Below are 26124 nucleotides of genomic sequence, written 5' to 3' on the forward strand. Positions count from 1 at the left end.
TTCTGGGTAATTTTTGTGTCCATGTAGAGGACTTGTGTAGGGACAACTTGGGCTTCGATGGAGGTATTGTCACTGCAGAATTTTTCTTTGTCTGATTCTTCTTTTAAGGACAATGTTGGCAGAAATGTCATCATGGAAAATGAGTCTAGTAGTGCCATTTCGCTTGTCTTCTGTGTTATGGCCTGGGACAAGGGGGATCTCTAGGGGAGGGCTTGACATGAAATAATAGCAAAATATTATTATAAACTTTTTTTAACCAGTTCTCATGATGCAAGATCAGATTTCCTTAAATCAAATGAGTAGTATATTGTGTGTTAAAAGAAAACTCTTTTTTTGTTCAACTTCAGCTACTTGTGAAGTTCAGCACTGCCAGATATTGCCAGGAATTTAATTAATTCAATTTGATTGGATATTGTTATAGATGATGATCATGTTATGTTAACAGATTTAGAGAATGTCAAGCCTATTATTAGTGTGCTTCCTGTATTCACAAAAGACCTTTGTCATCCAAATTTAGTATTATTTGTATCTGAGATATAGCTTAAAGCAGCTTTGATGCTGTTTTTTACTTGGATTGCAGTGCAGCAAGAATGCCAGACAAATTGGGAAAATATACGTAAATATTGTTTTCCCTGTGGGACTGGGAAAGATTAGTATCTAGCTTAATTCTCTGCAATATAAAGAGGTGTCTCCTGGATTTGGAGAGCTGTTGGTCTGGCCTAGACTGACAATTCATAAATTCTTCACTGATCAAATACGCATGGTTTAATTTGGAGTGTGGGTTGAGGGTTTAGTATTACCAACCCTGGTTCTGCCACCTGAACATTATCTTACTGATTGACTCTTTCTGGCTGGCTATTGGATGGTGTTCCTTGGCATGAGTCAAGACTCTGATGCTACCTGAGTTTAATAATATATTTGAATTTTTTTAAAAAACAGTTTATTGTAAGAGAGGTCTAAAGACAAATGCTGTATAAAAATAAGGGGTACTATTTTCTCAGACTAAATATTTTTTTAGGTGAGTGTACTCCATCTAGGACACATATTATTCAATTTATGAAATATATATTTATGAATATAACATGAACTTTGAAACATTCCAGGATAATTGAAATGTGGGGTTTTTTTTCTGAGGGAAAAAGTGGTCTGTGTAGTTTGTCAGGAAAGACTGAGGGGTCTATGATGCATAGATTACTGATCTTTGGTTCAATTAGATATTTGGGCAATTGAATTACTTTGTGTATAATTTTAAAGGTTAATGTCTATGTAGTCTTGTGGTCAAATAATTCAGGGCATCTGATTGGTATTAATGCTTTCCTGCCTACATAAAAAAGTCATATTTATAAGCAGTGCAATGACTTTTTAAGTGATCTGAGTTTAGTTTTAGATTGGTTCCTTTAGATACAAGGAGATCTCCTGAAGTAAAATAAAAGGAGGACACTATGGGTTTATGCCTTAGAATTAATAGTTTACAAAAAGAATTCTTTGGAAACACTGTGTTCATTGCTATTGAAAATATTACATGAAGATCATCCTCCTGAGAAAGCTTTAAATTCCTTGTATGCAAAAATAGAAAATATTAAGAAATATATAAATAGCAGAAGAACTAATTCTTTCAAAACAAACAAACAAAACCCACCTTGGTGACACCACCTATTCTGAAACACAGAATTCTCTTTTCAACTAAGCTGTTAAATTATGTCTGCAATGTTCTTAAATGTTCATGCAAGGAATTTTACTTCCTTTGCGGAGAAAAACAACCTTCTTTCTTAAACCTTTCTCTGCTTACCTCCTTTGTTTGCTGCCATAGCTGTAGTGTCCTTTCTTTGAGTGAAATGATGCATGCATTACTTGGAGATAATGCTAGATAAATTTATACTGTACTGAAAGCAATACCACAACAGTTTCATCACTTAGCAGAGACTGGTGGCTGCATTTCTGAAGAGTTCCCCAGGGAGAAATTTTTCCCCCTGGTTTTTTTAAATTACCATCTTTACCTTTTTGAATCATGAGTCTCCAGAAATGGTTTAAATCAATGAAAGAAAAAGGGCAGATGTTTAATGGTATTTAGATGAGTTTTAAAAATCTCTTCAGGCATTGCAAAATGGTTCCATAGCTCCCTGTTTCTAAAGCTGACTCGGTTCCATTCCATTACTACCTACTGCTTGCAAAGAATATGCATGCCTCAGATAATGGTTATTTTGCAAAAGTTCTGTTTAAAATGTTCCATTTTAATTTGCTATTTATGAAAATAATTTCAGTTGAGAAGGCTGTCAAAGTATATTATTCTAGCCTGCTTGGTTCTCACCCACACAATAAATGTTTCATCAACACTTCTATTATAGAAAAACCCACGTTCACAAAACTGACTTCAGCCAGGGAGATGCACTCCAGTTTCAAGTTTGGCCTATATCATTTTAGCTTAGGCTCTCTCTTTTTTAAAAAAAAAATTGTTCTCAGTTGAAGATATTTTTCACTGTTTATGACTTCGTATTCAGAATTTCTTGAACGTTTTTAGCTTCTCTAACACTTTAAAGATCTGTTTGTGTTTTGACATGACATTTTCATTACTTCTGATTCTTACACTTTGCAAACATTGGGTTTTAGATAGTGATTACAAATGAGAGTTACTGCTTAAATCTTTAGCTGTTCCAACAGAAAATTATATGTATGGTTAATTTGCTCTTAATGATTACAGCAAGTGTTGTGCAGAATTGCACTTGTAATAGTCACTTGTTATATGGAAAAATCCAGTTTAGATATTTTATGTGAATATTCAATTATTTTTCATATTCATAAATTCAGCTAATGGTCATGAGATTAAAATGCGCGTCACAGATTTCAGGTGGTGTTATCTCTGATCCCCAGCATGTAATTGTGATAAAAGGTGTATCCTTGGTTATGTGGAGTATATAATTAACTACATACATGATTAAAGAAATACTAAGCTTCCCAGGGTCTCTTAGCTACCAGCTGTCCCGTGTAGCTTTTATTACCCAGATAAATTCGTAGTTACTGGGCCCCTGAAGAACAGGATAGGTTTAGGGGCTCTGCCGTATAGGCTGACCCTGGCAGGGGCAACCAGGTCAGTTTGTAGACTCCCAAAATCTTAGTTTCCTAGATAAGTCATTTGTATTAGTGACTCCATAAATTACAAGCTTCTAAGAAAATGGCTTGTAGCTTATTCTGTTAGGCATATCAGCGTTTCTGTGTAGAAGGTGCAAACAATTTGGAGTCCGTTCTCTGTCTAAACTAGAAGATTTTTGCTCTAACCATGATGGAACCCAACAAGAATGGGGCCTAGTATGAACCCCTCAGGGGCTGAGATCCTAAGGAGTTTTAGCAGATTAGTGCTTTCTTAATGATCAGATCGGACATGGATCTCAGAATTCCCACATCTCAGCAGTGATAACAGTATCCCTCTTTATTGCTTCATGGCTGTCTGAATTCTTCAGTGGAAGATTACATAGGCATTGAATAGCAGGTCTTCATTTTCCAGGTGGGATTTTTTTATATATGCCTGGAGATGCCCTAAAAGTTACTTGGCAAGTACTGCAGATCGGACAACATGTTTATTGTCGCTTCTCAGGTTTTCTGTGCTTCATTTAGTTTTTATTTGCTGTAGTTCAAAATGAAGTTTCTAATCTTTGTTTTCAGAAATAGCTCAACTAGCTAACTGTGACAGTGGGACAGCAGAAACTCTGGAAGTGGATGAATCAATAAACGTAAGTTTTCCCTTTATCTTGCTGCTTTTGCTGAATCTGAGCAAGGAAAAATGTGTTGTGTTTCCCCCCCCCAGCCTTGCCCCGTTGTATTTTCTCCTGGTGTGTGTAAGCAGATTGAATAGAACAGTGGTTAATCCTCAGACTAATGCAGTGGTGCTCAGCAGACAGAAGGCTCATAAAAAAAAAATAGAACAAAACTTTCTTCCTATTTTCCTAGACATTGTAGCATCTTTAGCTTCCACAAAGTTAGTGTTCACCATGCGGCAATTGTTTTACCACAAAGTCCACCACTGCTTCCTGTATTTGTTTAATTAGTGTTTTATTTTTCTTTTAGAAGGACTTAATTAAAAGTATTTTAAACAGGTTTTAAAACAGTCCATTTACAGAAGCAGGTGATGATCAAATTAAGAGGCTGTGAACAGATGAAGAGACAAGGAAGAAATGAGCAAGTTACCAAATAGCCTGGATTCAGAAAGTTAGTTTGCAATCCGGAAGATTGTGAATTGTTCTTCTGAATCAGTGTTGGAAAATATTTGTCTACAAAAATGCATATCTTACAGTAATGTTTTGTCAGGTGCTTGTTCAGGTTGGCAAAAGGAAAATGAGTTGGAGGAGTTGGTTGGGCTAAATATTATGGGGTTAAATGCTCTCAATTTAAATTCTTATTCTTAAAAGTTTGTTCTTATAGCTTGGATTTCTGTCAAAAGAGTAGATGGAGTTCTAACAATTCAGAGTCAATTTTCAGTGCAAGTGGATATAAGAAGCAAGTGGAATTTTGGGGGATGCATAGGTAATTCAGTGGTACTTTACAGATGTTTACAAATGTTAGTAGAGTTTTTTAAACAGGCATGGGGTATCTGTTAAACTAGTTCTGATATGCTACAGGAAAGACATCATCCTCTGGTACATGTTGCATTACCTTCAGATAATTTCTGACTTTATGGCAAAATGCCGCCTATTAAGGTTTCCATAGTTGTGACATTAAGGGTGTTTCTTATTCCGCTGCTTTCATTTATCTGCATTTAAAATACTATACTAGACCTGAGTAGTATTTAAAAGAAGGATACTGACAAATTGGAGAAGAATGTATAACTGGAAGGCTTAGGGGATTCTAAGGTGCAAACTGGCTTAGCAATAGCTAAGAAATTGCAATTGTAAAGTTATTTGTGTTGTGCAAATGTTGAAGTAATATAGGAATAATGCTGTGTAATAAAGGAACATGAGGTGAGGTGATTAAATGAGTAAAGAAAAATATATTGCGAATATTTGGAGACATTTTCTTAAAGTGCGGTTGTGGAATAAAGACACCTTGGAAGTGATAGGAAGCATAACTTAAAAATAAAATACAGGATCATTCAAAATCATCATAAATACACAGTTAGGAAGAATCCTGTACTGGCAGTCATGTGGGCTAAACAATTTAATAAATCATCTCTCTGAAGAAGGTATTCACAAATCTTCTTGCAGTTAATTTTCTTTATCAAGCATTTAATTGAAAATGTTCCAACCAAGTCTACTTTTAACCATAACTATTACTAAACTGCCTGGATAGGGATTGTAGAACTTCTTGGAGATTTGGAAAGGACCTTGTGGGTTGGGAATATTAAATTTGGAGTCCTGTGTCCTCATCATCCCCCCTGCACCCTAATTCTAATTCACACTTACCTCTTAAAGATTAATTAAAAATTAAAACTAGAAGAAAAGACTGTGCAGTACTCAGGACAACGCCATCTTGAAAGTGTTCTGGCATAGAAACAGGTGAAAGTGACCTCTGTAATGATAGACTTACTGCATTTTTATCTTCAGTATTTTTCTCTTTAATTTTGTCTCTCCTTTCACATCCTGAGTTATATCAGTCTATCCTAGCATTAGTGTGAAATGTGTAAAACTTTATTTGAATGAGCAAGAGCTCATCTACATTTTGTTACTACCAGGCTGTACTACCAGAGTCAGTGGGAAGGCAACGGCCAACAAGTACCTGGTGGGATTCACAGAAGTCTGTAATGCCCAATAGGAATTGCCAGTAACTCCTTTACCAGAAGGCTTCATGCCTGTCTGTTGTAACCTGTGCGTGTAGATAAGTGGACAGATAGCTGAGATGCAGCAGATACCTTTTTGATGGAAGAAGTATCTTTGCTTCAGGAGTCCCTTTCGTCCCTTTCTGTGCGAGCTGTGTGGCTAACTGGCTAGAGCTTTTAGCTGGTTCATCAGGATGTGACAGCCTGGTCACAGTTGTTTCTTACTTGTTTTGTTTTGGGTTTTTTTCCCCCAATTCTGAAAAAAAGTACTGTATTAACTTTTGTTCTTTCTCTTCTTTTACTTTGAAGAGCTCTAATACCTCACTGAAGCTGCAGAGGAAACCTCGGGAAAGTGATTTTGAAACAATTAAATTGATTAGTAACGGAGCTTATGGGTGAGTAATCCATGAGTGAAACAGCTCTTCTGCATTTTATTTTTGCTTAACTTCCCATTATTTCTTATTGCAGGGATATTCGTGTGAGGGAGCTTGTTTGCACTACTGCTTTTTTCATTCTGCTTTCCTGTTTTGTTGCTAATATTTGAAGTTCGCAAGAAAACCGTTTTTGGAAGGCTACTAGGCAATAATGAATTACTGTGTACTGCAGTAAAAAACCCCTGAATATTGGTTCACAAAGATTTTTCAGGATCAGTTATCATGTAATGCCAAAGATGAAATCTGAATAAATCAAAAGGCAGATTTAAAGCCACCTTTATAATACTGGAAAAAGCCTGTGTTTATGCAGATATGACACAGAAAAAAACTGCATCTGTAGGGAGACAGATTGTTAAAAATGAGTGCTTACTTGACCTAAAAATATTGGTGAAGTGGGAAACAAATTTCCTGCAGTAGGGCAGCACTGTTTTGTTGCTTCTCCATAGAAAGTCTTCTATCCTGAAATTTTAACAGTTAGCTTTTAAGGAATTGCTGTTACTTGGTTAGTCTCTGGGTACTTGGAAAGTCCATAGCTTACTGCCAGGGGTATGAGAGTCATCTGGAGATATCGTAGAAGACCAAGAGAAAATTGTTTTAGCCTGGGCCTTAAGTGAACACAGAATGTTTTCTGGAAGTACAGTGCAGGGATTGTGTCTGTCAGCAGGCAGAAGTCTGTGTTCAGTCACCTTTTCTAATCAGATAGTTATCTATTACACCTCTGTCTTTTTCAGAGCTCCTCTGCTCTGAAATGTATCAGGACCAGAACTGTTGGTCTATGTAACCTGCAGGACCAGGAGGGATGTATTGGCTCAAAAAAGAGGGGTTTCTGTCTTGAGATGAGGAACCCATTGCCAAATGAGACTGTGTCACAGCTCAGCAGCAGAGAGAGCTGTGCCAGCGCAGTCCCCATTAGACTGGCTCTGTTCTGCATTACCTCTGCTTGAGAGGTGGAGGAACCTGATAGGACTGAGTACTCTTCAAAGAGACCTTGGACATAGAAGAGTAAGCACCTGCAATCTACCCACTGGAGTTTTGCATGCTGTTTTAATGGCCTGAAGCTGATGGCCACAGCAATGCTCTCTGATCATATTCAGTTAAAGGTAACCGCGAGCTCTGGGACAGGAGGCATTTAGTACTGCCTAGTATTGTCAGTCATTATAGCTTGTGTGGAGGCTATTACTCGTGCCCAGACCTGCTTACATAACTTCGCAAAAAGCCTGAAGGAAATAGCATAATTTGCATTAGAGTTATGTGAATAACCAAATACAACTTCTTGTTAGTCAACCTCTGCACAATTAATTTGCTCCAAATTTCTCCCTAGGCAAACTCGTTACTTACACGTTATGCCAGTTTCTCCCAATTACCCCAGGACTTCAAAAGCCTTTCTTCCAGCAGTTAGCAGTAGCTGCTGCTTCCCTCCCTGGCTGCACCCCTTTCTCCTTCCCTTGGCAGATGCTTAGTCCTCTCCATTCGTCCTTTCATCACCTACCCAATTTCCTCTTTGTCTTACTGGAGCAGGATAAGAACAACCCTGTGGGGTGGGTCCCTGTCAGAGAAAAGGGTATCTGAGTCACTAGACCTGCCCAGCGTCCCAGCAGTTTCAGGACACTGAAGAATGGGGAGAGGAGGGAGCAGCTGCAGAAGGGTATCCTGCAACCAGCAGCATGAGGCTGACAACCTAAAGTCAGAGGTTCAGTAGACCTGTGGCTCTTGCTCCATAGATGTTTCAGTGAGAAGGAGGCCTGATGAGCCATTAAGAACAACAGACTGGAGATAACTGTTCATTTGAAACCAGAGACAAATAAGGATTTGAAAAGCTGGAAAAGAAAGGATGAAAAGCTGTGGCTTTCTATGGCACATATGATGTAGGCATGTAGGATTTTTTTTCCCCTCATGTTTGTGGGAGGGAAAATCAATACTTACAATTAATGCCGATAATATGCAAAATGGTAATAGAAATGTTGTAAAAGTTGGATGAGACCCTGATAAATTTGTGGGGAAAAGGAGAGCTGAAGGAGGGTGAACAGCTTGGAGCATATCCAGGTTCTGCATGAATCATTATTGTCTTTAGCTAATGTTAAAACGGGTAGACTGGTGGTTTATACTGTGGTAGTATTAGCAGTGGAAATTGAAAATCTTATTAGTTTCGTAGAGTGCTGTTACTTCCATCCTTAAGCAAACAATAACAAAGTAGATTTTGTTGGTTTGGATTTTTGTTTTCAATGATTACTTTTTAGGAGAAAAATCAAGAACAAGAAAGCAAACAAAAGTGCAGCCCCTTAGTAATGAATGTAGAGGGAAAGGAACACACTCTGAACTGAGACAACAATTATTTTAGCACCTAGTCACTTCCCCCCAACTACTCTTGAGTTGAGGAGGCTTGTGCTTCTAAATTCTCTAGGATATCCATTTTCAGAACTATCTGTGTGCTTGAAGATCTCCCCTGTGGTATGTCAGATAAGGGGGACTGTAATATTGACAGACTAAATTTTTGGTCTTTATTACATGTCTTTTTCTGTTGGCACTAATGCGATTGGTGGTTAATTTTCTCAGAAGTTTTGTCAAGTTTAAAGGGGAACATATCATGGTAACCTGAATGCATTTACAAAATGGAGTGTAATAAAGCAATAATACCTGTTCCATCTGTGAAAACAGAACAATAAACTGCCCCATAGGCATTTAGTGTGGTTTATTTACAAGTATAAGCAGCTGAAATAAGTTATTGTTGTTAGCTATGAGGATTTTTTTCCCCTCCCATGTTTTTCCAGATCATTAATTTTTTTAAATAACCTAAATATGTGTGAATTCTGCCTGTGTTTCATTGATTTATTCTCAAAAATATGTTAGTTGGCGTATTTTGTGCCCTTCCTTACTAAAGATTCAGTACGCTATTGCAATATTTTATTTATTTTGAGGCTATAATGGAGGGTTTAATTCTGAACAAACTTTTCAAAAAAACATACATTCTGCTGTCTAATTTTGCTTGGTGGTTTTGCCTTCATTAGTGAAATGGAAAGCTTTGACTGCTTGACAGGGTAATTGTTGGTCTTGGCATGCTGTAGCAGAGATTTGTCAGATATGGTAAACTTGATGAATTTAAATATAAACTATTGGTTCTGTGAAGGTTTGAGTAAATATCCTAGTAGTTCTCTGCTTTTAATTGATTGCATAAACTCATTTGTAGTGCAATTAAATAACTGTGTAGTAGATGAGGTGTATCAGGCTTTTGGGAATGGCTAGGAATATACAAGAAGTTAAACAAGCTGTGAATCAGTAAACATGTAGGATGCTGGCCAAGTCATTAATGGTTTCACAAGCTGTCTATCTTTTTTCAGCCAGCCAAAACTTTTCATCCTTCCCAAATTTTAAACTTTTACTGCAATCACAGCAATATTTTTTCAATATTCCAGCTTGCAAGAAGTAGCACGTAGTAGTAGTCCATCTCCTCAAGTTGGCATCAGCCTGGTTTCCTGAACCAGTTCAACAAAATAAAGATTACATCTGATTTCAGGGAAGCGAGTGGTATTAGTTCAGTTACTCTTCACCAATGTATAATTGTATCTGCTTAAAGCAAATACCTGATACCAATTTTGCGCCTGCCTGGGATGCTTTTACTTCTACAAAGATGTTCATGACATACTGGCTAATGGTGCTGCTTGATAAATATAAAAACTCCAAGGCAATGTTGTCTTGAGAAGCCGCTGCCCCTAACCTGTGAGTAGTCACTCCTGTTCCTTCTCTGCTTGGTTGACAGTACTTACTCAGGTGTTAGTTGCATTGGGAATGGGACTAGGAAAGTTACCCAGCTGCAGAATAATAAGCCATCGATCAGGTTAATTCATCATCAGCCTGGCAGCCACCAGTTCAGAAGTGGAAGGGGATAGGGAGAAGTGTGGTTTTGCAGGTTCACTTAAGTAGCACCACCTCTGAATGGACTACAGGTCTAGTAAGCTGTATTCCTTCTTTTCTGTTTACTCCTGTGGGTGACTGGTCTATGCAGAGTAAGAGGCTATAGCTTTAAGGACCAGTTTAGGAAGTAGAGCCTGGCAGTTTCTATGCTAGGGGTCTTATATTCATCATGCATTGTGGACTTACTCAAAATGATGAACTTTGAACTCATGCACTTTATTGCCCTTGAATGACCCTCCATTTTTAGTACAGCACAATCCATGTGCCTTATCTTTCTTCTGTAGCCAATACATGTGTGAGGGTCTAATACTGGCAGCTAAGGCAGTCTTCTCTGTGGTAGAGAGAGGTTGTTACGTTGTTGAAGGTCTTGAATTCTGTCTTTCCTGAATGTGTAGCGTGCTGCAAACTGGTGAGAAGCTCAATTTCTCAGGTGTTTCTTTTGCAAATAAAGGAATATAGTTTACCCATAGGAAATTTGGACAGCAGCTTAATCATTTTGCATCTGTGTTTAATAGCTGCCATAAAGATAGAACATGTTGCTACTGTTAGGTATGGAGTGTTGGTTTTATTAGGCAAAATTTGTGATATATTGGAACAGCTAGGACTAGTACCAGTTGTGAGAGAAGGATTACAGCCATCGTGTTCTTGTCTTTGGATGGCTAGCTTCTCCTTTGCTTCTAGGCAGACTAGGGGTGAGTCTGACATATCACTGAAAGGAAGCTGTGCATGTTTTCCTGGGGCTCTGAAGACCCACTCCACAGTGGAAGCTCGTGTTAGGAGTGCTGCAGTGCTTTAGGTGGCAATTCCTCCTGCCCCAAATAAATCTTGTTGTTTTGGTTTACCCCCAGTCAGCAACCAAGCACCACACAGCCCTCGCTCACTCCCCCCGGTGGGATGGAAAAGAGAATTGGAAGAGTAAAAGTGAGGCAACTCATGGGTTGAGATAAAGACAGTTTAATGGGTAAAGCAAAAGCTGTGCACGCAAGCAAAGCAAAACAAGGAATTCAATCACTACAACCCATTGACAGGCAGGAATTCAGCAGGGCTCCATCACGCTTAACAGTTACTTGGGAAGACAATCATCATCACTCCAAACGTCCCCCCCTTTCCTCCTCCTTCCCCCAGCATTATATAGTGAGCATGACATCACATGGTGTGGGATATCCCTTTGGTCAGTTGGGGTCAGCTGTCCCGGCTGTGCCCCCTCCCAGCTTCTTGTGCACCTGGCAGAGCATGGGGAGCTGAAAAAGTCCTTGACCAGTGTAAGTGCTACTTAACAACAACTAAAACATCTCCGCATTATCACCACTGTTTCCAGCAAAAGTCCAAAACATAGTCTCATACTAGCTACTACAAAGAAAAATAACTCTATCCCAGCTGAAACAAGGACAGAGGTGGTGCAGTGCTGCTTGTAAATTCTGATCTTGAATAATTATCCATAAACTTTACCATATTGTGGTAATATAAATCACAGCTTCACAAGTGGCTCCTCTTCACTGGAGGCAACATCAGACATAATTTCAAGGTAGTACAGAATTTAGCAGTCTCTTCTTGTTTGTGAAAACGAAGCATAGCTCCTGGTGAGCGGCTGTAACTTTCAAGCAGCAAGTACAGTACCTGTGTTTCCACAAGGAGTTCAAGGTCCTCTGACAAATTAGAGAATCAGGTCAAAGCAAGCGACACAGCTACGTTAGCCTCAAGCACTGAATGTAGGCTAGATTGTAAAATGGCTCTAAAAGTGGAAGTTACTGAAGAGCTGTAAACTTGGCCTGAAGCCTGTAATTTAGAGGAGAAAAAAAAAACAGGAATTTTGGATGTAAGATTGGAGGGATAGATTGTATAATAAAGTTGGAGCAATTCAGGAGCCCAGTTAAATGTTCTACCTTTTTTTTCGTGGTCTTAACACATGTACACAGTGTTTTATATTTGTGCTTTTAGGGATACTTTTCCAAGTTGAGATTTATGTTGGAAGTGAAATAAGGTAATGTTTGGACAGTGCCGAAGTTCATAAATTTTCTTACTTCTCTTGAAAAGTCAACTTTTCTTGCTATGTTGAAATGCAGCATCAATAAAATATACAGCACTTGTGTACCTGTGGAGATCCATACGGTGGAATCAAGAGGATGTTTTGGAAATCTCCTGTCGTCATGTTACAAAAACAGAAAGGGGGGAGGCAGGAAAGCAAATTCTCTGTTTGAAACCATAGGATGTTGCAGAAATGCCACTCTGATTGTGGCCTTGAAGGCAGATAGGGCATACCACTGTCATTTAATAATCGACAGGGCAGTTGGATGGTCTAGATGTTCTTAATACGTTGCTTTTGTGTTAAAGGAATCCTCAAATTTACAGTTGTCTTTATAATATACTGAAAATGATGAGCAGGATTTAATGATCAAGGCCAAGAAACCAGGAGTGAGGTGTCGTGCTCTCTCTTAAAAGCACGTACAAAACAAACACAAACTACCATCTAGTGTTCCAGCTGTAGTATTCTGAAAAATAAAGAATAGAGATATATGTTGGAAAGTGGGCCTCTGAGGGGGGGAAATGAGCTGCAAGTTCCATGCCAGGATTAGGAGAATGTAGCCAGATGATAGCTTCAAGGACAGTGAATGGAACCTAGAAGGCCATCACAATCTACGTGGTAAGTTGTTATACAACAACAGAAGCATGCTTCAAGACGACAAATCAGGGTTCAAAATTACATAAGACAGAGTTATGTGCTAGAACTCACTGTGGCTGTTCCCATAATTTTACCTCTAATTTCACAGTCATGTCTCAGCAGATGTATGCTTTATTCCAGGCTTTCCATTTAGATTAAGTGAAAGCCCCACCTACATGCAGAAACACAGAAGATTTCTTATTTTTTTAATGTCCAGGCAATTTCTACATCTTTGTTGAACTGTTTATCTTTGGGAAGATTTCAGTTTCTATTTGTGTTTTTGTTGATATTTTAGCAAATTATAATATGCTCTTTCGAACTGTGGGAGCTGAGAACACTGGTGTCACAAGCAGTCCTGTGTGCAGTTCTTGCAGTCTGCTTAGTTTAGTACTGATGGGCTGAGGAAAAGGCATTGCTGCTGTGAACTGGGAGCATCCTGGAGGAACAAAGGAGGTCTTCTGCAGGAATAGCATGCTGCTGGCTAGGGCATAGTCTTCTTTGTAAAGCATAAGTGCTGTTTGCTGGGGTCATTGTGATCAGAGGATATGAAAAAGTGATGTTCAACATTTTTATGTGTTGAAGATCATTGAAAAGCACTTTATATAGCATAAACAGCATATGCATGGGCAAACATGAGAGAGACAATTGTGTTGTAGTTGTCTCCTGAGTCTGATAGGCTTGAACGGAACAGTTTTTTTCTGGGCAATTGTAGGTAACTGAATCCTAGTGGAAAGTTATACAATTACCTGCCTGTGACTGTAAGACAGGAGAATGCAATTTAGAGAGCTGGGGAAACATATCCAGCATGTCCTGCATATTTACCGGACTAGATAGTCTTAGAGTTTACTGGTCCTTCATCTTTAAATATATTAGTAATGACCCTACAGATCCACATGATCTGCAGAGGGGATATATTAAGATGCTGTAATAACATGGTCTGGTTAATATCTGACTTCCAAGAGTTCACATTGGTACACTGTCCAAATTAAAGCCCAGAGAAAGATCTGCATGCTGAGTCCTCAGGCAGTCCTCGGTTCATTCATATAATTCTATTTCTTTTTTAAGAATTGCAGCTTCAGGCACCTGAAGGGCTGACTTTTCTACGTGCCAGGAATGCACAGGGGAGCTGAAATAGGGAAAAGATGAAATTATAGGAGATTAAGAAGCTAAGACTGACTGACAGGAGATAGCAACAAAAGAGCGAGGAAAACCAGAATGTAAGGGAAAGAAAAGCAAAGAAAGAGTTGTAATGAAGGTGTGGAGAGAGGAGTGATATGAGGGGAGGGGTAGGAAGAGGTGCAGGAGGACAAAAGGCGTGAAGCCAGCAGGGAGGAGTACTGGAGCTGAATAACTTGGTCTTTATTCCAGCTTGGGAGGGGCAGAAGGGAGTGGGACTTAGTAGGAGGCACAAAGGGTGGAGTTTATCTTGGGTTTTGCCCAAGGTGGTGTTCCCCTACTTTCTTAATAGCGTAATGTCTTCTACCTACCCCATGCTCAGACAAGAACAAGGGATTAATGAAAGCCTTTGGAATCAGTAAGAGAAACTTTCTTGTCTAGAAAAAGTTTTCCTCCATAAAGGAAAGCAGAAATGTTGAGTGGTGGGGTTTTTCTTTGGTTTGGTGGTGTTCTCCCCCCCCACTTGTAAATTTGGAAGCCATGGGAAGATCTTCACAGAAATAATAAGGCAAGAATGGCTTTTTGTGTTTAAATAAACAATTGTTTGCTGGTAATTGGACCTCATGGGGACAACAAATTGAATTTTAAAACTACATAACTGAGTCCCATTTTTCCCCCTCTGTTTTTTCCTTTTAATCCTTTCTTTCCATAAACACTCACTACTGTGGTAATTATATACTGGAGATGCTATAAGCATTAAATGCTACAAAGTAGATTCAATCAAGGCAAACATTTTCAGGATTTGCCTCAAGGGATTTTGAAAAATGAAGCAGTGATGTCCTGTGTCAGTGTTTCACAGCAGGGTGATTCCTTCTGAGCCTTGAAAGAAAAAAGGCTTGTCCCATGAGGTTTTCTCTCACTGTGCTTCCCTCACTGCCTTGACCTTATCTAGCTAAGCTTACAGGAAACTTTGTACCCAGTACCCCAGTGGAAATTCTGCATGTCAAGCTACATCTTAATCCCACATTACCATGCAGTTAATGAAGTGATCTTTGTTCTGGATTACCTGCTGGTGACCTACCTCTGATATGGATCAATGCTGATGTCAGGGACTGAACAAGAACAGAAGATTTTGCACTTGGCAATGAGAGAGCCACCCCATGGAGCAACTTCTGAGCAACCTTCATGAGAAACCTGTGACATACTTTAAATCCCTTGGACGGAGTCTGAGTCATTATTATCTGACAGCACACTTGCAGAATAAGCATTTGTTGGAAAGATTTATAACACTGTGCTATAGCTGGGCTTTGTGTATAATCCTTTGTTGATGGAAACACCCAAAATCTGCCTGAACAGAGAGCATTTGCTAGATCTGTTGTATGTTTTGGGGGGTGGGAAGCAAGGGGTTGTTTTAGTTTGTGTACTTATTTGTGATGACTGAGATTCATCCTGGTTATGAAACAAAACTAGGTTTGTAGCCTTTCTCTAATGTGAAAGGCAGGTCAACTACACTAAAAACAAGTCTTTTATATAAATCCATGTACAGGTGTTTAAAAAATTGTTTAAAAATTATTTTAAAATACATGTTTAGTAGTTACTCAGATTTTCTTCTTTCTCTCTGCCATTTGAACTTCTTCAGTGCGGTTTATTTTGTGAGACATAAAGAAACCAGACAAAGATTTGCCATGAAGAAAATTAATAAGCAGAATCTCATCCTCCGAAACCAGATCCAACAGGCCTTTGTTGAACGTGATATCCTGACATTTGCAGAAAATCCATTTGTTGTCAGCATGTATTGCTCCTTTGAAACAAGACGTCACTTATGCATGGTCATGGAATATGTAGAAGGTAAAGTGTTTGTTCTGTTTTACAGAAGAGAATTTTCTTACATCAAGAAAGATAACCTGTATGGTACTTGCATTAGAAAGGCCCCCTGTGTGTACTCTGGCAATACAGGTTTAGGATCTAAATCCAACAGCAAGGTGGCTTTTTTCCCCAGTCATTATCTCCCAGTGAGAGATTGTAAAACACTTCTGCTCCAGCTATAATGGGAAATAACTGCTATTTGAATAAGTTCCTCATAGACTTGTAAGTGTCCTAGCATAGAGAGTTCATGTGGAAATGCTGTTTGCTTTTCCGGAGTTCAGATTTTCATTAGCATGTGTTGGGCTATTTGTAATAGTTATTTTTACAAATAAAGAGGGAAGAGGAAGCAGTTTGAAAAGGTGCTAATACTGAAGGAGAACAGTGGACAGAGGCAGTGCAAGATGAGAAACCCAGGCTATGGGGGGGGGGGGGGGGGGGGGCGCGGTGTCCCTTTTCTTCTTTTCTTTTTTTTTTTTCTCCTTTCAGGTAGCAGCACAGATATTGGTTTCCAGCTGAACCCTTGTACTGCTCACTCACAGCTTCACAGTGTGTTTCCAGTACAGTAGCTGGTGTGGTTACATGTTCAATTGAATCACCTGACTGGAAAATAAACATTTATGACTACAGTTTGTGTCTCTTTCTGCAGCATATATGGATTATACTGATACATCTGGGAACTTATAGTGTCATCTGGAACATTTGTCCTGTTCCCACAGGTGGAGACTGTGCTACTTTGATGAAGAATATGGGTCCCTTACCTGTAGACATGGCAAGGATGTACTTTGCAGAGACTGTTCTGGCCTTAGAATACCTTCATAACTATGGAATTGTACACAGAGATTTGAAACCAGACAAGTATGTATACAGAATATAATAAAAGAGGACTTTCAGTTTGTTAGATAAAATATGAAAGGTGTAAACTTGCTTTTGAATGTTTTTGAAATGCTGATTTTTATTGCGAATGTTATGTAGATTCACAATTTGAATTTTCATTACCAGCAGTTACAGAAAATATGTTTTTTCCAAGAAAGCTCTTTAAAATTTCCTGTCTTTAAGATGGAAGAGGCTATTGGAGCAGCTAAAAAAAATGTACTTGTGGCCGAAATGATGGGAAATTAATTTTGGACATTAAGGAACAGATCTTTCAAAGTATGCTTAAAGCACTGTTTAATACAAAGTATCATCAACTTCCAGATATTTGCATATATGAAGGCAAGATTGACTAGATTGGGAAATCTTTCCTGTTTTATGTTTTTTGGTTGTGTGTAGTTTTTTTTTTAAATGCTTAGAAATAAAATATTGCTCCTATACATGTAAATAACATTACAGCAAGTAGCTGCAGTAAAAAGTGTGGCTATTGCAGCTCCATTAATCTGTTTCCTGTTTCACATTAAAAAAGAAAAAAAAATCACCACAAAGAATTGGAGTCATGTCTGTTGAGTGACAATGCCTTCATAGCATGATACTTCAGGCCTGTGTAGTATTAGTTACCACCTCAATACCTGAGTTTTTTTCAAATGACCCAATTGTTACAGACAGAAAATGCTCGCCTCACTTCAAAAGCAACACTTATTCTGTTCTAGGTCTTTCAAACAATGACTGTTTCTTTTTCTTTAAAGCATTTAATATTCAGGTCTCAACACATGTATGATTCTATAAGATGTTGTCCATATAAAAAGTGTTTTTACATCTGATAATAGTAACAAATGTAAGACTGTTAGATTTTTAACCTGTTTATTTTGTACGTGGTTAAATGACTGTATAAGATGTCTTTATATTTTTGCAGTGCTAATGAAACATATTCCTCTAAGTATAATAGTAATAATGGTAAGCACATAATGTGGAATTACATCACAGTAACTTCAGACCATTCTAATTTTCAGTTTATTGGTAACATCCATGGGCCATATAAAGCTTACAGACTTTGGCCTGTCAAAGGTGGGGCTAATGAGTTTGACTACCAATCTGTATGAGGGTAACATTGAGAAGGACGCCAGAGAATTTCTTGACAAACAAGTAAGACACACCCTTTTTCATTTCTATGTTGTGTTGAAGTGATGTTTTGCCATCAGAATGTACCATAGTACTGTATAAACTGTTGTTATTTCTGCATTCATGTTCCAGCTGTGTATGCTGGTTACTTTTACTCATGCCCTGCAGATTATTCTAGGCTTTTTTCTTTCTAAATTAGGATCTATTAGTTAGATGAACAACCTAATTGTGTGTAAGTGAATCTGAGAGAGAGATAAATGGAAAACGGTTTTTATAAGGAGTTCAGAAGTCTCAGCAGAGTACTTGTGGAGCTCATGATGCATTGTACAACCAAGGCTGCTAAAATCCTTGCTATAGCCCATTTCCCTTTAAGCATGCCTCATTACCATTGCTCACAATCTGTTTACTGTAAAAGTTACTTAAGATAAAACCATCACAACTTTCATGTAAAGATAAGGATATGTTTAAGTTAAAATATTTGCTGTGATGGACTCCCATGTATGAAACAAACTCTCCGTTGCATGACAGATATGCAAATGTTGATCATGATGCTTGTGAATGTAGGTAGGTCATTCTAAAAACATCAGCTGTTATGCAAAGTCAGCAGACTAAAACCTACTGAATTCCATGTTTCCGTACTATTTTACATTTCAGGAATTATAAATTATGTGATGCAGCTCAATTAGACTTGTTTTACCATCATGGTTATTTTCTTTCTTTTAGGTCTGTGGTACACCTGAATACATAGCTCCTGAAGTGATACTAAGACAGGGTTATGGAAAACCAGTGGACTGGTGGGCTATGGGAATTATCCTTTATGAATTTCTTGTTGGGTGTGTGCCATTCTTTGGAGATACACCAGAAGAGCTGTTCGGACAAGTAATCAGTGGTGAGAATCATCACAAAAAACCCAGATTTCTTAGCTTGCTATGAAACATTTCGATTTCTGTTAACAGTAAAGCTACTTAAAACTTTACTGATAGATTAGGTTTTCAAGCTAGTTTTGCTCAAAAAACCACCATTATCTTAATATTGTAAAATACAATTTGCTGTCAAAACAATAAGAATAAATTTTTATTAAAAGCTAACTTACTGTATATTGTTGCTAAGTACAGAAAATGCAGTAATGTAGACTATAATGATTAAGCTGTACTGTTTGAAAAAGAAGAGCAGTATTACTAGGCACAGTGATTTCAGTCTTTAGTAAAGAAATTATACCAGAGAAGAAATGGTTGAAATAAATTTGCATAAATGGGAAAATGCCTCATGGCACATTGAAAAAAAATAACAAAGATGTAATAAAACCCTAAAAGAAATATCTCCCGAATAATAAATAATGAGAAAGAGAAGGAAACAAATTCAGTTCACAGATTGTTAATGGTTTCATTGGTGATTGTTGTAGTGTACTGTTATTTCTGTAGCAGCTGTTCTTCTTCCATTTAAAATTCAATAATCTTTTAGATCTTAACCTGCAAGCTGACCCTAAGTATTGTTATGTGGCTTGTGGCAAAACCGAATGATAATTAAACAGAATTGTTTACTCTCCTACCTGCTGTTTCCATAAATTTCCCAGATGCATAGATGTAGAGGGCCTCTAAATATGCCAAAAGTTTAACAGAATGGCACCTCTGCTACTGAGTATTTCCCAGTCTGTTTTATGGTATGATTAAAAAGTCCGGCAGCTAAGACCAAGCATACAAAAAACCCAACAGAAACAAAACTAACCACACCTCTGGTTCCTTATTCTCTGAGAACACAACAAATCTCCTTTTGTACTTAAGGAGACACTGTCATCATCTCGCTTTCCTCCCTCTCTGAAGCCGAAAGCCAGACTGGTTTATAAACTGGAATGAAATGGATTTGAGAGTTGCCTCAAGTATATGACCTCTTTATACAATATCCTGGCTGTTCATGGATTTATAACCATGTTGTTTTCTGATGTGATACGCCGAGGCCTGAGTGGCAAGGACAATCAACTGTTTAATTAACACAAGCAGCAAATGCTGGCTTTGTTCTGGATGCCTCACGGCTGCGATGCATATTCATACTTTATTTTCCAAATCATGTTTAAAATGCAGTGGAAGCTGTAGGCAGGCAAACATGGAAATAACTCATATTTTTATTGCGTTTCCAGACACATGCACATGTGTTTCTACCTTTATGCTCTCTCACTGGGAGAAGGGGAGGGAATAGTCTAAAATTAATTACAAAATTTGCACTTTAGACTTTATTTTGTGTGTGGCATTTTGTTTTGTAAAACAAATTATCATGTGTTACAATCTAGCTGATACTTATTTATATAACTTTATCTGTTTGAATGTCCATTTATCTTCCAGAAATTACCTGTAGAAGTGTATGTTTGTAAACGTGATCTATTCCCACTCATTCTCCAAGATTGTTGGTCAGCTTAGTTTCTTGTTTTGATGTTGACTTGTCAGTTCCTCCTCTTTTATTTTAAATATCCTTATTCACTGAAATAATTCTTACTGCCTGTATCTGCAGGAGAACTCTTTTGTTGTGGATAGGTTTCCTGTGCTAAAATACGTGGTCCCCTTGTATTCAACTGTAAAAGCTCTGTTAACAAGCCCAAACTATAGCCTAGACTTTTATTCTAGTTTCTGTGGGTGAAATCTACATTCTACCTGAAAATCTACTTTAAAATCTTGCCCCCTCATTTTACCTTGCTCCTTTCCTTCATTGTAGGTTGTCTTTCCTGCCCCTAAGTTGTATGAGTACAACTTTGGGAGGCCTCAGTGTAAACTTAGATGCCTAAAATCATCAGGATTAAAAATAATGCTCCAGAAACAGGTTTTTCATGTTTGTTTATTTCATGCCTGCTTATTTCAGTTCTCTTCCTTAAACTCTGAAATACAAAGATTAAACTTGTGTGGAGCTTCTGATGATTATTTCTCCAATGATGATTGCTTTGAAGGAAAAGTCTAGATCCTATAATGGCAAAAAAAAAATATTTCTTAACAGCCACTGTATTTCCCAAGCTCCTAGCATTCTGTTTCTCTGGTGCTAAAATCCATGTACTTCCCAATAAATTTCTGCAGAGTCTTGTGTAAACCTGGCAATATATTACATTTGTAGAGGCAGCTTCTGCTAAAAGTTAGACAAAACTTGCTGTGTAAGCTATTATAAAGTTCATGTTCATATTGAAATTGACACAATTTTCCATTGTTCAATTTAAATGAAAGTTTAGCGGAATTTTTATTCAGCCTTCCCTGAATACTGCAGGGTTTAATATCTTGACTGCATGATTTAGGTCCAGCTTGTTATGAAGTGCAAAAGCCGTAGTAGCATGAGAGTCAGTCAAGTGTTTTTCCTCTGAAGTATGAGGCACTTGGAAAAAAGCTCCATTGGCATGTATCCCTCCAGAGCAGAGTCCGATACCTTCGTCCTTAGTCATGGGAATAATGACTTCAGTGAGTCTGCTAGCTTTAGAGAGAGATTACAGATGTGAGCAGTGACTGCCGGGTCAGGTCAGCTGCGTCCATCTCAGCAGCAGTTTCCATGGAACAGAAAATGAAAATTTAAATCATTATTTTGGGGGAGGTGGGGGGGCCAGGGAGAAGGGACAGTATACAAGTTGTGCTAGTATTTTGCAAGAGTCTTCCATGAGCCAAGTATGCCTGTATTCTGTTGTTAAACACTGTTTTGGGTTAAAGGGTACTTCAGAGGAAAATGGGAACATAACAATATGTTTATGGAGCCTGTATAGACAGTCTAAAGATCAGAAGTAACTGGTATGCAACAGAGAGCAACTTCAAGTTGCCTTACTTCTGACTTTATTGCTAGCTCATTATGAGAGCTTTCACACAGTTTGTGCTGAATGTTGGGATCAGACCTCAGTAATAACAAACTACTTTATGTTTTGCTAGATGAAATCAACTGGCCTGAAAAGGATGAAGCACCACCTCCAGATGCCCAGGATCTGATTACCCTGCTGCTCAGGCAGAATCCTTTGGAAAGATTGGGAACAGGTTAGGAGATACTACTTTAAATTGTTGATGTGCTAGAAAGAGCCTCTAAATTCTGCATTGGGAGCTTTTGTTCACGTGTTTGTTTTGCCCAGGAAACGTCTGTCAGGGCGAGTAGCATGGCAACATGCCATTATAGCAAAGGGTATTTTATAGATTCAGACCAGCAATATGAGCTTAACAAGATGATGGTTGTCCTTTTTTCGGAGTTTACATGTGGTAATTTGCATTTACTCAGCTCTTAATTTGCTAAATAAATCAGAAACCTCTCAAAGACCCATTTAGCCATTGGATGGGGTTCCTTTGTGAATACAGTATTAAATAACTAAACACAGAAATAGAGACAGGTGATCAATACTGATGCTTCCTTCTTCAGAAGTATCTTAGCCTGGCAAATTAGTTCTTCCAGGTTTTAGAGTGGGTGATGAGTACTCTAATTATTGTGTTGTGAAAGGTCTTGTCATTCTCATTTAGCAAGCACTACTGCCTTGCGTGAAAAAGAATAAAACCAAAAGTATGAATGTTAAGGAAGTAACTGGATATCAGTGAGAACACAAGCTGCCAGCTTATTCCGCTGTGGTCATTCGGTGCTGTGCTCATTCCATTTCAAGAGAAGAACCTGGCCTGTGGTGTTAGAAGCAGTGAGCCTGCATACACTAATGACAACACTGTGCATTTATGTAATAGAGGTTATTTGTTAGTTGATGGAGTAGGATTTATTTGGAAATTTGTGAGAGAGGCAGTAATGAAGAATATTACACATGATTTTTAAAGCGTTTATGTGTGGGAACTCTAGTCACTGACTGCCATCCTTCTGGGCAAAGCGCTATGTAAACATAGCAAAAAAGGCCTCCTACATAAAAGAGCATAAATATAAAGGTATAATCTTATTTATAGTGAACATTGTATGCTATGAATATAAATACATTGGAGATGGTAAGGAAACCAAGTGGCAGGTTGAGTCAGCATGAGGGTACTTGGAAAATTGCTGTCAAAACTGAGTCCGGTGGTCAGACTGTGCTGCATATTTTTAGAGCTAATATAAAAAGGAATTTTATGAATCAGTTCATAACCAGCCTCACCACAAACACTCTAGGGGAAATGTGAGTATAACCCAGACACCTAGGGCTATTGACGTCGTCCCCAGTGACAGGTCCTCCTTTGGGAAATGATGGTGTGACTGAGATGAGTGAACAGCATGTCCCTCGCTCTTTGAGCATCTGGGATCTCTGTGAACAGCCCTTAGACTTCATGGGAGTTGATGATCTAGAGTAAGTTGCATCCAGCAAAGTTAGCTCTTCTCCCTTGTCCCATGTTGAACAAAGTAAGGGTGAGGGACGTGCCCCAGTCAGCTTCTCCACTTGCTGTCTGCTTCATCTGCTGCAAAGGGTACCGCTGCCAAAGGCAAAATGAAGTGCCGCAATTAGTTTCATTCCCTTGTTTTAAGCATGCTCCTTTTAGGCATTTTTGTTTCACTGCTAGGATGCTTTTTCCTGGTAAACACAGTGTTAATTCAAGACTGTCACCCTGTGTGAGAAGCTGGTTTCTGGAGTAGATTGCAAATTGTGCCTCTTTTGCTACAGCTGGTTGAGAAAGTGAATTGGCTAGAATGAGGCTGGCTTCACTGCTGTAATGGTCAGTGCCACCACATGGAACATCTGTGCAGCTTGTTTACAGGTTGATTTCTTTCGACTGTTCATGGTCTCTCAAGCTGGAAGTCTGAAGAAGAAAATTGTGCAGCAGTTTCTTCGAAGCACAGAGGGGTGTTTAGACACCCCAACAAAGTTGGGGTTTATTGGCTGTTTTTATTTGTTTGGGTTTTGGGGTTTTCTGGGTGGGTTTTGGGGTTTTTTTCTGCATTTCAAATGACAGACCTATCTATTTAATACGTATTAGCTAGCTGCATAACACTCCATGAAAATCATAATTGTCTATTTGCTCAGGAGAGCTGAGTGGCATAGTCAAGTTGAAGGAAGATACTTGTTTTGAAGAAGGAGAATGACAGATAAAAGACCCCTTTGGACTTGAAGTGTTTGATACTAATCAGGAATTCTACAATTCTGATGTAATATCCCATTACTATGCTCAGAGAAATGTTCACTCCTTGGCTAGTGACTTATTTTGGTTTCCTTTGGGAATGATTTGGCTTTTATGAATTTTTCCCTGGTGCAGTCAGAAAAGCAAAGAACCCAACCTAGAAATCTTGACACTGACTTAGAGATCAATCCTGGGGACTTCATACTTTTTCTATGGCTCTCTCCTGATTAGCCTTGACATAGAGAAGTTTACACGCTGTGTCACTGTGGTGGGTTGACCCTGGCTGGATGCCAGGTGCCCACCAAAGCCGCTCTATCACTCTCCTCCTCAGCTGGTCAGAGGAGAGAAAATATGCTGAAAGGCTTGCGGGTCACGATAAGGACAGGAAGATCACTCAGCGATTACTGTCACGGGCAGAACGGACTTGACTCGGAAATTAGATTTGTTCTTACTTCTCATTATTCTACTCTGATTTTGATGGTAATAAATAAAAAACACCTACGCCCCACTCCTCCGTTCTTCTCAGGCTCAACTTCAGTCCCAAATTCTCTACCTCCCTTCGAGTGCCTCAGAGGGATGGGCAATGGGTGTTACAGTCAGTCCATCACACATTGTCCCTACCAGTCCTTCCTCCTTAGCAGGAAGACTCCTCACACTCTTACCCTGTTCCAGCATGAGGTCCCTCCAACAGGAGAAAGTCCTCCAGAAACTCCCCCAAAATGGGTCCTTTACACAGGCAGCAGTTTTTCATGAACTGCTTCACCATGGGACCTTTCCATGAGGTGCAGTCCTTCAGGAGCAGACTGCTCCAGCATGGGTCTCCCGTGGGGTCACAAGTCCTGCCAGCAAAGCAAACCTAGTCCAGGGCAGGCTCCTTTCCACAGGCCCACAGGTGTTGCTGGGAGCCTGCTCCAGCATGGGCTTCCCACAGGGTCACAGCCTCCTTCAGGCACATCCACCTACTCCAGCATGGTGTCCTCCACAGGCTGCAGGTAGATATCTGCTCTTTCATGAGCTGCAGGGGGGACAACCTGTGCTGCCATGGTCTTCACCATGGGCTGCAGGGGAATCTCTGCTTTGGTGCTTGGAGCACCTCCTCTTCCTACTTCTTCACTGACCTTGGGCTCTGCAGGGTTGTTTCTCTCACATTCTCACTCCTCACTTCTGGCTGCTGTTCTACACCAGGTGTGTTTTTCCCCTTCTTAAACATGTTATCCCAGAGGTGCTCCCATGGTCCCTGATGGGCTCAGCCTTGGCCAGCAGTGGGTCCGTCTTGGAGCCAGCTGGCATTGGCTCTGTCGGACATGGGGGAAGCTTCTGGCATCTTCCTAGAGAAGCCACCCCTGCAGCTCCCTGCTACCAAAACTGCAATGTAAACCCAATACAGTCAAGTCAGCAGTATTGCTGCAAGTTAGCCATTCAGTTTTTAGAATTAGATTTATGCTTCTTAGTAACATCCTCACCCACCTCTCCGGGACAAAAATACCAGTATTTCTTTGTGTTCTTGTAGTTGTTTCTTAAGTTGAAACTAGTGTAACTGTTTAACACACATTATAACAAGTACGTAGTAATTGGTAAGAAGATAAATGATAAGGTATTTCCTATAGAATTGTGTATTACTTCCATAAAACACCAAAAGGAGTTCCTGATCAGCAATGTTATTTTCACTGAGCAACTATTAAGAATCATTCTTCATTACTCTCTAACTTGTACTTATTCATCTAGTGCATATATTTATATTTTGATGACTACTACATCTGATGCTTCTGACAAATGTGTAGCTGAGGGATGATAATTAGTACAGCCAGAAAAATAAAAATGTTAAAAAGGGGGAAGACGATAAAGCAATGCCACCAATGTTAAAGAAAAGGCAACAACAAAACGGGGTCAGGGAGGTGCTCTGACAGGTTTAGGAGATTCTAGTGGAAATTGGTAGTAGATGTTCCTGCCTACAGTGATGACTATGCCTTTCCATCATAATTTGTGGTTTTTGGCCCAGGGTTTAGTTGAATTAATGTCAGAGGATTTGGTATAATCTGCTCAGTGTTTTTCTCTGGCTCCCCCAGGTGGTGCATATGAAGTAAAGCAGCATCATTTCTTCAAGGGCCTTGACTGGAATAGTCTGCTGAGGCAGAAAGCAGAATTTATTCCACAATTGGAGTCTGAAGATGACACAAGTTATTTTGACAGTAGGTGTTTGATGGTATTAAAAAAATGTGATGAATGCCTTGTTTAAATAATCACTGCCTTTGACTTTTGCTTACTGCTTTGAAAATGTCCTTTGTCAGAACCACTGGCAGCTTGCAATTTCACTGGTGGTTTGACGTTTCAGCAGAAATAATCTTAAGAATAAAATTACTGTTCTGGTTAATATTAAAGCTTGGT

At 39.0% G+C, this 26124-nt stretch overlaps 1 protein-coding gene across 4 annotated transcripts in view; it reads left to right on the forward strand.

Moving 5' to 3' along the window:
- Nucleotides 1–26124, forward strand: part of MAST4 (microtubule associated serine/threonine kinase family member 4) — a 314534-nt gene that overhangs the window by 269403 nt on the left and 19007 nt on the right. For all 4 annotated transcript variants that reach the window (XM_064438315.1, XM_064438316.1, XM_064438318.1 and 1 more), the window contains 8 exons: nucleotides 3658–3725; nucleotides 6053–6138; nucleotides 15501–15709; nucleotides 16444–16582; nucleotides 17611–17743; nucleotides 18443–18608; nucleotides 21604–21705; nucleotides 25806–25928. In XM_064438315.1, the coding sequence (XP_064294385.1) occupies nucleotides 3658–3725; nucleotides 6053–6138; nucleotides 15501–15709; nucleotides 16444–16582; nucleotides 17611–17743; nucleotides 18443–18608; nucleotides 21604–21705; nucleotides 25806–25928 (1026 nt within the window). The remainder of the gene's footprint in view (nucleotides 1–3657; nucleotides 3726–6052; nucleotides 6139–15500; nucleotides 15710–16443; nucleotides 16583–17610; nucleotides 17744–18442; nucleotides 18609–21603; nucleotides 21706–25805; nucleotides 25929–26124) is intronic.

This window comes from Phalacrocorax carbo, chromosome Z (assembly GCF_963921805.1).
Source record: "Phalacrocorax carbo chromosome Z, bPhaCar2.1, whole genome shotgun sequence".
NCBI lineage: Eukaryota > Metazoa > Chordata > Aves > Suliformes > Phalacrocoracidae > Phalacrocorax > Phalacrocorax carbo.